The following is a 12,703-nucleotide window of genomic DNA, read 5'->3' as shown; positions in this document are numbered from 1 at the left end:
TGATTGTAATTAAGTGATCTTCTCTTATTATCTGTTCAACAGCGCCAGTGTTTTCGAGGATAACGGATGAAATGAGTAGACCAGGGTGGGTATCATGTTCGAGGTTCCGTCTACCCGGTTTGAAATTGCTGTTCCAGTTTTACACCACACCACAAAGAGCGTTCATCCTAAAACATTTCATCACACTTTCATGCTTTTGTTTGTTTGTTTGCTTAACGCCCAGCCGACCACGAAGGGCCATATCAGGGCGGTGCTGCTTTGACATATAACGTGCGCCACACACAAGACACAAGTCGCAGCACAGGCTTCATGTCTCACCCAGTCACATTATTCCGACACCGGACCAACCAGTCCTAGCACTAACCCCATAATGCCAGACGCCAGGCGGAGCAGCCACTAGATTGCCAATTTTAAAGTCTTAGGTATGACCCGGCCGGGGTTCGAACCCACGACCTCCCGGGCGGACGCCTTACCACTAGGCCACCGTGCCGGTACACTTTCATGCAAATCGGCCTCTTGTAACCCTTATTTTGTAGTTATTGTAAGTCATGGCTCCGAAATCGCGAAATTGAGCTTCATGTCGCAAACTCATACATTGTGCGGTCAGTATCTTCCCGAGTCGACCATATGAAAACGACATAACTCTGGAACTTCATTTTTGTGTGTCAAGCCTCACGGTAGTCTATTGTTTGACGGCATGATTGTGTATTTAACGCCATATTGCCAGGAGCCTGGATTCTAAATAATAATGGAACAGCCCTAGCTCGTATTATGCCTACTGGATATGTTGTATATTTGTCCTGTGTAAACAGGCTGTTACTTCTTGCCAGATTGTGACGTGCTTCGTTATGGTTCTGATCATTTACATGTTTGGTTGTGACGTGCTTCGTTATGGTTCTGATCATTTACATGTTTGGTTGTGACGTGCTTCGTTATGGTTCTGATCATTTACATGTTTGGTTGTTGTGCGACGTATTTTTGGATGTAGGGTTTTGTCACTGTCGTGTGTTGAATTTCGTTCAGCGTCTGGCATTCTTGAGGAAATCCCAGTACAGGGCAAATACCCTCATTTGGTTGGTGCGCCTAATTTCCCTAGAGTAAAAAATAAAGTGGATAGTGTGCCTGTGGAAATAAAAACATGGGTGGATTGGTATGCAAGCTTGCTTTACGCGATTTGCCCTGGCGCCCAATTTCAGGCCCTGGGCCGAGGGGCTGGCCATGTGCTACCTAGCGCAACAACCGGGCCCCGACGAAAACAATACAACAGGACGAACAATATGGAACAAGAGCGATAGAATCTACTTATATCACTGCTGAGGAATAGAGAGGGTGGGTGGGTCATGGAGAGGGGGGGGGTCTATTACGGAAGGGAGGGGGCTGGGGCTGGAGAGGGGCGAATCTAGTGGGGAGGGGAGGGGGGGGGGGGGTAGACAGGGAACGAATTTCGACAAGGGATGCCTATGGGCTCGCGCCTCGGAGCCAGGCCTCAACGATGGTCCTGAAGGCCTGGGGGGAGTCTGCGCTCACAGCCTCTTGGGGGATGTTATTCCAGAGGCGGATCGCAGACGGAAAGGACGATGTTCTGTGGGAGTCAGTGCGGGACTGGGGGACCTGAAGTCTGGTGGTGTGCGCCCTGGTTGATCTTGGGACCGGTGTCAGTGTGCCTTCCCTTGGGGCTACCTCGACCAGTCCACTCATGATTTGTCATTGGTTTTAAGAATATTCAAGTATATTGATGTCAGTAATGTGGAGATAAAGTAACGGACATATAGTGAATTTGTTAAACGTGGCTGTAACGTACTGATGGGTTGGGGTTAGATACTTTACTTCAGCGACATGGATGAACATGAGTTCTAATGAACGTTTTTATGAACAGTTCCGGTGCCGGGCTCAGCAGGCGGAGTGAGACGGACCGAGACGGACCGAGACGGACCGAGACGGACCGAGTGAGTTGCCATGTTAACCTTTGTTATGTAAAGCCAGGATTACTTAAAATAAGCATGATATGCTTGAGTTAGTTATCCTAAAAACATGTATTGCTTTTGTCATGATAATAATGGAATTAAGTTTTGTTTAAACCAGATGCCACAGGAGGCGAATGCCGAAGACAGAAAGACCGGCCGCCAAGACAACTCCGTGTACAATAAGACCAAGAACCAACGCCGACTGCAACCGGGGAACTCGGAAGACGCACGGTGTATGTGCCAATATTCTCCCAAGTACTGTTAACATGCCACGTAAGCTTTTAATTTTGATAACTGATTTATTTTGAAAACCTTTAACTTTACTAAAGTTCTGTGTATGGGTCGTTCTACAAAGCTGTGTACCACAAGAGGGTCGCGACTTTAGAGTTAGATTGCGGAATGTTACCCTTGCTTCTCAACTGTTATAAGGACATCAGCTGACTGAAATTGATCAAAGATATATATAACGATAATAAAATCAAGGAGATCGTCTGGTTGGATAGTGTTTATCATGAAAGAAAACACAGAAAATGGCGTCAAACATGGCTGCCGAATTGTGACTTACGAAGTGTTTGCTTTGTCTTATCCGTGTGGCTACCAATGAAATGTGACCATGAAGCCACAGACATACACCTTCAGGGGCGGATCTTATCCGTGTGGCTACCAATGAAATGTGACCATGAAGCCACAGACATACACCTTCAGGGGCGGATCTTATCCGTGTGGCTACCAATGAAATGTGACCATGAAGCCACAGACATACACCTTCAGGGGCGGATCTGGGTTTTGAAAGGGGGGGGTGCAAAGTTTTTTTTTGGTTTTTTTTGTATCTTATCAGCGAAGCGCCGAACCGACGGCGCGAAGCGCCGAGCATGCTAGGGGGGTCCGGGGGTATGCCCCCCCGGAATTTTTTTTTAAAAAGGAAGCAAAATTGTGCAATCTGGTGCAATCTGAGCGTGTAAAGTGCTATTTTCAGGTGATACATTTTGCCACTCTTTTTTTTTTTTTTTTTTGTCCCGCTGGGGGGGGGTGCAATTGCACCCATTGCACCCCCCCCAGATCCGCCCCTGCACCTTCGTTGTGTTTTATGCTAGGGTTGCGTATGCACTTAGCTGTTTGCCCCACCAAATGTTTGAAATGTGCATTTTGATCGGTCAAAAATTAACGATTTCCGCCGTAACATTCGTTTCCAAAACCAACCGCGAGCTACGCGAACATGCCTATAACTCCCCTACGCACGAATATGAGATTGTGTGTGTTATCAGCCGTTACTGATGTGTTGTGAACGTGACAGAGATTGTGTGTGTTATCAGCCGTTACTGATGTGTTGTGAACGTGACAGAGATTGTGTGTGTTATCAGCCGTTACTGATGTGTTGTGAACGTGACAGAATGTGCGCCGTGTCAAATCAGTACAATCTGACTGTGATTTTGACTTTCGCGTTGCGCCACTAAGCTTCGTTTCCAATTTTTCTGGTTAAAATGGGTTGTAAAAACTGATATTTGTCACTTAGCAACGCATCAGATTTTTCGTTTCTTTTGCATCCGACGTTCCACAATATCGCTGAAAGGTATTTCCATAAACAGATGTGTATTAAGTTTTGAAATGCAGCAGGGGTGGAGCGTTTTATGTGTCGTTTCCAACGAGGGACGAATGTTACGTCGGAAAATGTTCACGACTCATCACACTTAAAAAAAATTTTAAAGTTCACAAATTTGACATTTCAATGATTTGTGTGTTTCATAGACGTGCACGGTGTATCTTTGACAAGTCTCAGGCTATTGTTTTTAGTCTAGTCTTCTGCCAGTTGTAAGAGTTAAGGAAAAAACGTAACTTTCATCAAAACTTGAATACACTGAATTAGTTTTTATCTTTCTCAAAACGAAAAAAAATAAAATAATCAGATCTAATGCTGTTCCTAAAATAGAGACAAGGAAATCCCGCGTTTGTGAAACTAATTTGCTAGCTACTTGGGATAAAGAAAAAAACACTATTCCCTGCCTGGTAATACTTAGCTTATACATCCGGAAGACTTGACTTGGCGAACCGAGCAGCCAATTTTTGTTGCATTGGATATCAAATCCATTTCACTAGCGTATAACACCCTCTACCCCCCCCCCCCCCACACACACACACACACACACACACACACACACACACACACACACACACCCACAAACACACCCAAAAGAGAATTCTTTCTTCAGAATGTTGTCTTTTTTGCTGTTACCCATTTCATTCAGATCAATGGTATGGGAAGGGTAATGTTTATGTCAGGCCCACTAAGAAAGGATTGAATTATTTTCATCAGTCAGAAGGCACAATTGGTCAACTTGATCTAAAAAGTCTTGCTTATAACCAGTGCTGTGTTGCCTTGAAATCAGCAGTACGTTTTTTTAGGCAAATATGCCGTGAAAATACGTTGAAGAAAACACATAAAGTACATTCACGTTTTGGATGCATGATGACAAAAAAAGGTCGCAAAAATGGGGTGAACTGGCCTCTTCTTGTAAAGAAATAACGTTGTTTCAGGTGAAAGTAATCAGATCTGTTGTGTGGACAGTTATTAGTCATGATTCACATAATTATAAAGAAAATAATGACTAACGTGTTTAAGAGAGGAAAACTATGAGTCCAACGTAACCGGAAGACACAGGAAATCACAACTGATCAAACGCTTTTTGTGTCTTGTTCTGCCTTGTTATTGTAGTGCATCTAAATCTGACACACGCGCTGTCCGTCTCAACCTTCGGGTTTCGGCTAACCTAGCCTTACTTGTCTCTGTGATAACTGATTCTTGGCTTTCAGTGTTCATCTTGTAGCAGCAGGTTGACTCGATGATTTGTTATAGACTTACACAAGTGGATTTGTGACCCTCCACCACGGGATGAGTCGCATGTCACCTTTGCATGATTTTCATATTTTTTACATGTTCCTAAAGAGTTTTTTATGCTCTATCCAGTGGTGAAAACCGTTTTAGAAAAGAGCGAAAACTGTTTGAGTTATAAGCCTGTGACTAAGGTGACCCTCACACTGTTAACAGACACTCCCCGGACTTATATTAAGCCTAGCGCAGAACCGCGCGAGGTGACATGCGACTCATTTTGTGGTGGAGGGTCACATTTGTTTGTTCGTTTGCAGAAACAATGTTTGTGTGTTGGTTGACACAACCAAAACAATACGTTTTTGTTACCAATAACTATTTTACTGGCTGCATTTTGTTCGGAATGAGCTCTGAATTTGAAGCAAACAAAGCTTGTTACTATATATACTATGGTTTTTTGTTATCTGTGGCGTGTTTTTGGATCCGAATGTTACGTTAAACATGTGTGATGTTACACAACTTTCCGACCACCCCTCGTACCCAAAAAGCATACATTTATCTTTTGTTTAGCATGGCACCGTGTCATATGTCTATATCTTTCACATAAACCATACAAACATCCTATTCCCACTATTTTGATTTTCACGATGCATGTCACACTTTTGGTACACAGCTTTATGGAATGACCCATATATAAGCTGTAGCAACGTTTTTTTGTCGTGTATCTATTGATGCAAGATTGAATGTGAAGTGCGTTCGTGATATCACGTGATACCTATAACAGAAATCTTTGATCCGAAAAGGGTGCCAGATAGCCCCGTAGAGGGCCTTTAATAGCATATAAAGTTTCAGTGAAATGACACGGGAATTAATTTTTTAGTTGGGGTACGAAAATAGAACAATAATTTTTGTGCAGAGTTTATCATTAGCAATCCAAGGGATCAACTACCACCATGTCTCAAGAGGAAAAGATTCTGCACTGGGTACAGTACCTTGTAAATGCCACCCCCTTACTTTTTAGCGAAATTGGTGCATAATTAAGGTGGGTGCTTACGGCAGTGGGTGGGTCCGTGGGTGACGTCGGTCTCACCGCTTGCGCCCCCTGGACCGGCCACGTTGGCCACGAAAACTTTTTGGACTTGTCATCGACCGGCAAGGGGAGGATGCTGTCGTGACCATGGCTCACGGTGGATTCTAGGATCACGCTGTGTTCTAGGCCTGTGATTGATTTTGCCCTGGGCCTTTGGGAGTTGACATTGACCGTGGGCTGGTTGGTGTCCGCCGCTGTTCCGGGCTGGTTGGTGTCCGCCGCTGTTCCGGGCGGTCCGGGTTTGCCCTGCGACGGACTGACCCGACGCACGTTCAGGTTGGATTTGATGATAGCAGCTGCACGCTTCAGTGATTGCCGTCTGTAGCCGGATTTATTCAGGGTGCTCCATCCTGAGATGCTTCCTCGCGCGCCTACAGGCTTCATGGTGTTCCGACGCCACATGAGGCTGGGAGACTGCGTGGTTTCCTCCCAGTGCGAGGCGGTCGAGTTGCGCTTGCTGTCGAATCGTCCCTTCCTCGAGGCGAACAGCTTATCCATAGAGCTGACGGACGATTCCCTGGACTGCCTATTCTGTTCAATCGTGGGCGGAAGGTGGTCGGTCAGCGAAATGGACGTCACTGGCGAAGACTGAAGAGTGGGCAGGGTGGTGTAGGCCATACGGGACGTCCTGATACAACGCAACAAAACTTATGCTCCTGTTTTGACCAATGCCACATACTGACACAACGCAACATAACTTATGCCCCTGTTTTGATCAATGCCACACACTGACACAACGCAACATAACGTATGCCCCTGTTTTGACCAATGCCACACACTGACACAACAAAACAAAACTTATGCCCCTGTTTTGACCAATGCCACACACTGACACAACGCAACAAAACTTACGTTCCTGTTTTGACCAATGCCACACACTGACACAACGCAACAAAACCTATGTTCCTGTTTTGACCAATGCCACACACTAACACAACGCAACAAAACTTATGCCCCTGTTTTGACCAATGCCACACACTGACACAACGCAACAAAACTTACGTTCCTGTTTTGACCAATGCCACACACTGACACAACGCAACAAAACTTACGTTCCTGTTTTGACCAATTCCACACACTGACACAACGCAACAAAACGTACGTTCCTGTTTTGACCAATGCCACACACCGACACAACACAACAAAACTTACGTTCCTGTTTTGACCAATGCCACACACCGACACAACGCAACAAAACTTACGTTCCTGTTTTGACCAATGCCACACACTGACACAACGCAACAAAACTTACGTTCCTCTTTTGACCAATGCCACACACTGACACAACGCAACAAAACTTACGTTCCTGTTTTGACCAATGCCACACACTGACACAACGCAACAAAACTTATGCTCCTGTTTTGACCAATGCCACACACTGACACAACGCAACAAAACTTACGTTCCTGTTTTTACCAATGCCACACACAGACACAACGCAACAAAACTTATGCCCCTGTTTTGACCAATGCCACACACTGACACAACGCAACAAAACTTACGTTCCTGTTTTGACCAATTCCACACACTGACACAACGCAACAAAACTTATGCTCCTGTTTTGACCAATACCACACACTGACACAACGCAACAAAACTTACATTCCTGTTTTGACCAATGCCACACACTGACACAACGCAACAAAACTTACGTTCCTGTTTTGACCAATGCCACACACTGACACAACGCAACAAAACTTACGTTCCTGTTTTGACCAATGCCACACACTGACACAACGCAACAAAACTTACGTTCCTGTTTTGACCAATGCCACACACTGACACAACGCAACAAAACTTACGTTCCTGTTTTGACCAATGCCACACACTGACACAACGCAACAAATCTTACGTTCCTCTTTTGACCAATGCCACACACTGACACAACGCAACAAAACTTTCGTTCCTGTTTTGACCAATTCCACACACTGACACAACGCAACAAAACTTACGTTCCTGTTTTGACCAATGCCACACACGGACACAACGCAACAAAACTTACGTTCCTGTTTTGACCAATGCCACACACTGACACAACGCAACAAAACTTATGCCCCTGTTTTGACCAATGCCACACACTGACACAACGCAACAAAACTTATGCCCCTGTTTTGACCAATGCCACACACTGACACAACGCAACAAAACTTACGTTCCTGTTTTGACCAATGTCACACACTGACACAACGCAACAAAACTTATGCTCCTGTTTTGACCAATGCCATACACTGACACAACGCAACAAAACTTACGTTCCTGTTTTGACCAATGCCACACACTGACACAACGCAACAAAACTTACGTTCCTGTTTTGACCAATTCCACACACTGACACAAAGCAACAAAAATTATGCTCCTGTTTTGACCAATGCCACACACTGACACAACGCAACAAAACTTAAGTTCCTGTTTTGACCAATGCCACACACTGACACAACGCAACAAAACTTACGTTCCTGTTTTGACCAATGCCACACACTGACACAAAGCAACAAAACTTATGCTCCTGTTTTGACCAATGCCACACACTGACACAACGCAACAAAACTTACGTTCCTGTTTTGACCAATGCCACACACTGACACAACGCAACAAAACTTACGTTCCTGTTTTGACCAATGCCACACACTGACACAACGCAACAAAACTTACGTTCCTGTTTTGACCAACGAGCAACACAACAAAACTTATGCTCCTGTTTTGACCAATTCCGCACACTGACACGAAGGGCTAATCGCTGTGCATTAACACAATTGCATAGATGCCCAGAAAAATCAATGAAGAGGGTTTGGGTGGCACTGTTGGGGGTGGGGGTGGGTGTGAGAGGGGGAGAGTGAGGCATCGGCAAGACCAGGCAGTGTTTGGTGAACTATACTGCTACGTTACCTTACCGTATTTCAAGGTATGGATGTCTGAATTACGAAATGACTGATGGTGTTTAAGATACTGAAATCCAAGTGATACAAAAGTGAAACTCGGAACTCAAGAAAAGATCGTCCTTGCGAGATACGTACTGAACAGCGAGGTTGGATGACAGCGACCTCCTGGCTATCCCCGGCTTGCTGTAATACCTTGTCCCCTGAAGTCAACATAAAGTCAATGTCCGTCAGGTAGGTTAGACAACACACACACACACACACACACACACACACACACACACACACACACACACAAACAAACGTAGACACACAAACATACACAAACAAACATACGCGCGCGCATACACACTGTTATGGATCTTCATTGCATGTTGATGAGAGACAGACAGAATGAAAGAGCAAGAAAGAGGTATGGGCGACAGAAAGAGGTATGGGCGACAGAAAGAGGTATGGGCGACAGAAAGAGGTATGGGCGACAGAAAGAGGTATGGGCGACAGAAAGAGGTATGGGCGACAGAAAGAGGATGAAGAAAAGAGTGACTGGAAGAATTCTTGGAGGGATATAAAAAGAGAAGGGAGGAATGTAGTGATTGCAGCCATCACTTACAGACATACGATTGGAAACAAAACAAACATGCTGTCTCTTTCTGTCCTTGAAATATGTGAAGTCAAAAGCAAAACAAAGGTGGAAAGAAGTCATAACGTGAATAATGGCGCCACATAAAATGTCGGTCACTACTTTTGCATGTCTCCCGAGGAATTGTCAAAGAAATCGAGACCGAAGTTTTCTCAGTGACTTTGACATATCAGCAGAAGAAAATGAATCGTGAGGCTGTGCATGTATTGGTATCGTATATCATTAAGGCATGTGCCGGTATCGTATATCATTAAGGCATGTGCCGGTATCGTATACCATTAAGGCATGTATCGGTATCGAATATCATTAAGGCACTCACCCGTCTGAACTGGCCGGCACAGGCCAGAATGCTGTTCCGCTCGTCCTTTCTTATGTCTCTGAGAGTGACCACTCCTGCGGGACCTCTCTCCATGCATGAGTGGCTTGCCCTTGCTGCTTTCAACAATGTATTCATGCCGTTATATGTGAGATACAATATGCATTGGTACAAAATGAATGTAGTCACTGCTGAGAGGCATACAATACCGACAGTATGCATTAATACAAAATGAATGCAGTCACTGCTAAGAGGCATACAATACCGACAGTATGCATTAATACAAAATGAATGCAGTCACTGCTAAGAGGCATACAATACCGACGGTATGCATTTATACAAAATGAATGCAGTCACTGCTAAGAGGCATACAATACCGACGGTATGCATTTATACAAAATGAATGTAGTCACTGCTAAGAGGCAAACAAACCGACAGTATGCATTAGTACAACATGAATGAACTCACTGCTGAGAGGCATACAATACCGACAGTATGCATTAATACAAAATTAATGTAGTTACTGTTAAGAGGCATACCAACCATTCTAAATCACCACTGATGGTACCCGATATTTCTATCTTTGGTTCGGTTACCTTTCCATGAATATGAGTTTTCTAGAATGATCGGAGCGTATCGAGCCTGAAACATCATACTGTTTAGAGTTGGAGTGCACTTTATTTCAATCACTTCAAGATTTATTTTGATGTTGTACTTTTGAAAAAATGCAAAAGTCACGTAGTATAACGCAGCAGGTAAAAAGGAAAATCAGTATCTATTTTCCTACTAGTGATCCTTCATAATAATAATTGATGGTGATAAGCTTACCATCCCGAAGAAGGCAGTAACGTGCCGAAATATTGATTATAGATATAAACGTACCTAACCTGGTTACTGGTGTGTTTTCTTTTTATTTTAGTGATCCTTCAGTATATAATAAAGAGATCTAGATGTAGCCCAGACAAGTACCTCTACGTGTACCTGTACATGTAGCTATGGCGTCACACGTACTTGAAACTTGGTCCAGATTCTCCACAACTACAACCGAAGCAGACGATCTAATCCCAGATAGTCACTTGATAAAAGATAGCCCGTACAAACGTATACTGTTCAAAAAAAGAAACGCATAGTTGCTACTTGCCAAATTTGTTTTATTTTTCGAAAAAATTAACAGAAAATCCAATATTTAGATTATTTGTTTGAAATTTGGTATGGACACAGTTGAATGCACACACAGTTCATTTGCATCTTCAAATCAATCAGTCAATCAATACGATTGGGTGCCGAGGCTGTCAAGTCAGTAGGGGGTGTGACTGCCTTGAGCAGCAACAACTGCCCGGCACCTTCTGGGCATGGACTGGATCAGATGCCGGATATCTTGCTGTGGGATGGTGTCCCACTCCTCCTGAAGTGCCTGCAATAGATCGCGGTGATTTGCCGGCGCTTCTTCTCGCCTGCGCACACGTCTGTCCAATTCATCCCAGAGGTGTTCTATCGGGTTCATGTCTGGCGACATGGATGGCCAGGGAAGCACCTGGACATGGTGGTCGGTGAGGAACTGGGTGGTGAGTCGTGCTGTGTGCGGGCGAGCGTTGTCCTGCTGGAATATGGCATCCTGGTCAGCCAGAAGAGGAAGGGCGTGTGGGCGCAGAATTTCCTCCACGTATCGCTGGGCAGTTATGCGCCCTTGGACGTGCACCAGGGTGCTCCTTCCAACGGTATTGATCGGCCCCCACACCATGACGCCTCCACCACCATGAACGGGTGCCTCATCCACACAGTTGGGCGCGTAACGTTCGTTTACTCTCCGGTAGACCCTCCTCCGACCATCATGTCGCTGGAGCAGGAAGTAGGACTCGTCGCTGAACCACACGTGTCTCCAGTGATTCCGGACGGTCCAGCGAAGGTGCTGGTTGCCCCACTGCACTCGGTTCTGGCGATGGCGGCGGGTGAGGACAGCTCCTCTGTGAGGTCTGCGAGCTCTCAAACCAGCTTCATGCAGGCGGTTCCGCACGGTCTGGTCCGATAATCGGTGTGGCCCGGGGAGAGCCTGGACAGAAGATGAGGCCGACAGGAAACGATTCCGGAGGTGGCGGAGCCGTATGAAGCGGTCGTGAGCAGCAGTTGTCGCCCTTGGTCTTCCCGCTCGTGGCAAGTCAGCAACGGAGCAGTGGCTTGAAACCTGACCCACAGTCTACTGATGGTGCTCTGGGACACGTGGAAGTGCCTGGCGATTGCACTTTGACTTTGGCCTGCTTGTAAACGACCCAATGCAATTTGGCGGTCTTCTCTGCTCAATCGGGCCATCTTTCGTCGATGAATTGTCGTCTGATTTCTTTGTGGCGAACAATCCGCTTTTATGGGTTTTGGAAGACATGGTGAGAGCTCAATATTCCCCGCGTTTCACGAGATTACACTGAAGCATGACGAGTGGTCATGCCTAATGAGCAATTTTGACATTGTAGCCACTGATAACGCATGCGTCACGTGCAGAGCTCACTTGTGGCAATGGACGAAAGGTCGACGACCAGATAAACATTTTCTGCAGTTTGGTGGATATCCTTGTAGCCATATAACTAAATTAACCAAATATTACAAGCTATGCGTTTCTTTTTTTGAACAGTATATATCTGATATTCTCACTGCTGTGGTTTTTGTTTACGCAACACATATGTTCATTAAAGTGACGTAGAACTACTATTATTTAGAAATGTGCACGATACCCTCTGACTAATTTGTGTGCGGAAATGTCATCTATTTTCGATGCGAACAAACCCACCCACATTCTCCTTCTATTTCCTAACATCAGCACATTAAAATCCACTAATGCCTACCCTAAGTTCGTTCATGTAAGGTTACTATAATCAAAAGCATTCGTACCGGCATCATGCAGCAAATGAAGCCTGTTGGGACTGAGCCTGCCCAAGTCGTCCTGCCCTGTACTGTTGTCGTGAGCCATGGACATGGAGGGCCTGCAAAGGGCTGGCTGGTTG

The 12,703-nt window shown here is 45.2% G+C and overlaps 1 protein-coding gene across 1 annotated transcript in view; it reads right to left on the bottom strand.

Moving 5' to 3' along the window:
- Nucleotides 1-12,703, bottom strand: part of LOC138970256 (uncharacterized) — a 108,204-nt gene that overhangs the window by 8,650 nt on the left and 86,851 nt on the right. Inside the window, exons 26-29 of the mRNA XM_070342752.1 lie at nucleotides 12,591-12,703; nucleotides 9,714-9,826; nucleotides 8,893-8,957; nucleotides 5,843-6,506 (exon numbers count right to left, since the gene is read on the bottom strand). The exon at nucleotides 12,591-12,703 is cut by the window's right edge and continues 44 nt beyond it. Of these exons, the coding sequence (XP_070198853.1) occupies nucleotides 5,843-6,506; nucleotides 8,893-8,957; nucleotides 9,714-9,826; nucleotides 12,591-12,703 (955 nt within the window). The remainder of the gene's footprint in view (nucleotides 1-5,842; nucleotides 6,507-8,892; nucleotides 8,958-9,713; nucleotides 9,827-12,590) is intronic.

Source organism: Littorina saxatilis, linkage group LG7 (genome assembly GCF_037325665.1).
Source record: "Littorina saxatilis isolate snail1 linkage group LG7, US_GU_Lsax_2.0, whole genome shotgun sequence".
Lineage (NCBI taxonomy): Eukaryota > Metazoa > Mollusca > Gastropoda > Littorinimorpha > Littorinidae > Littorina > Littorina saxatilis.
This window is presented reverse-complemented; position numbering and strand designations above follow the sequence as displayed.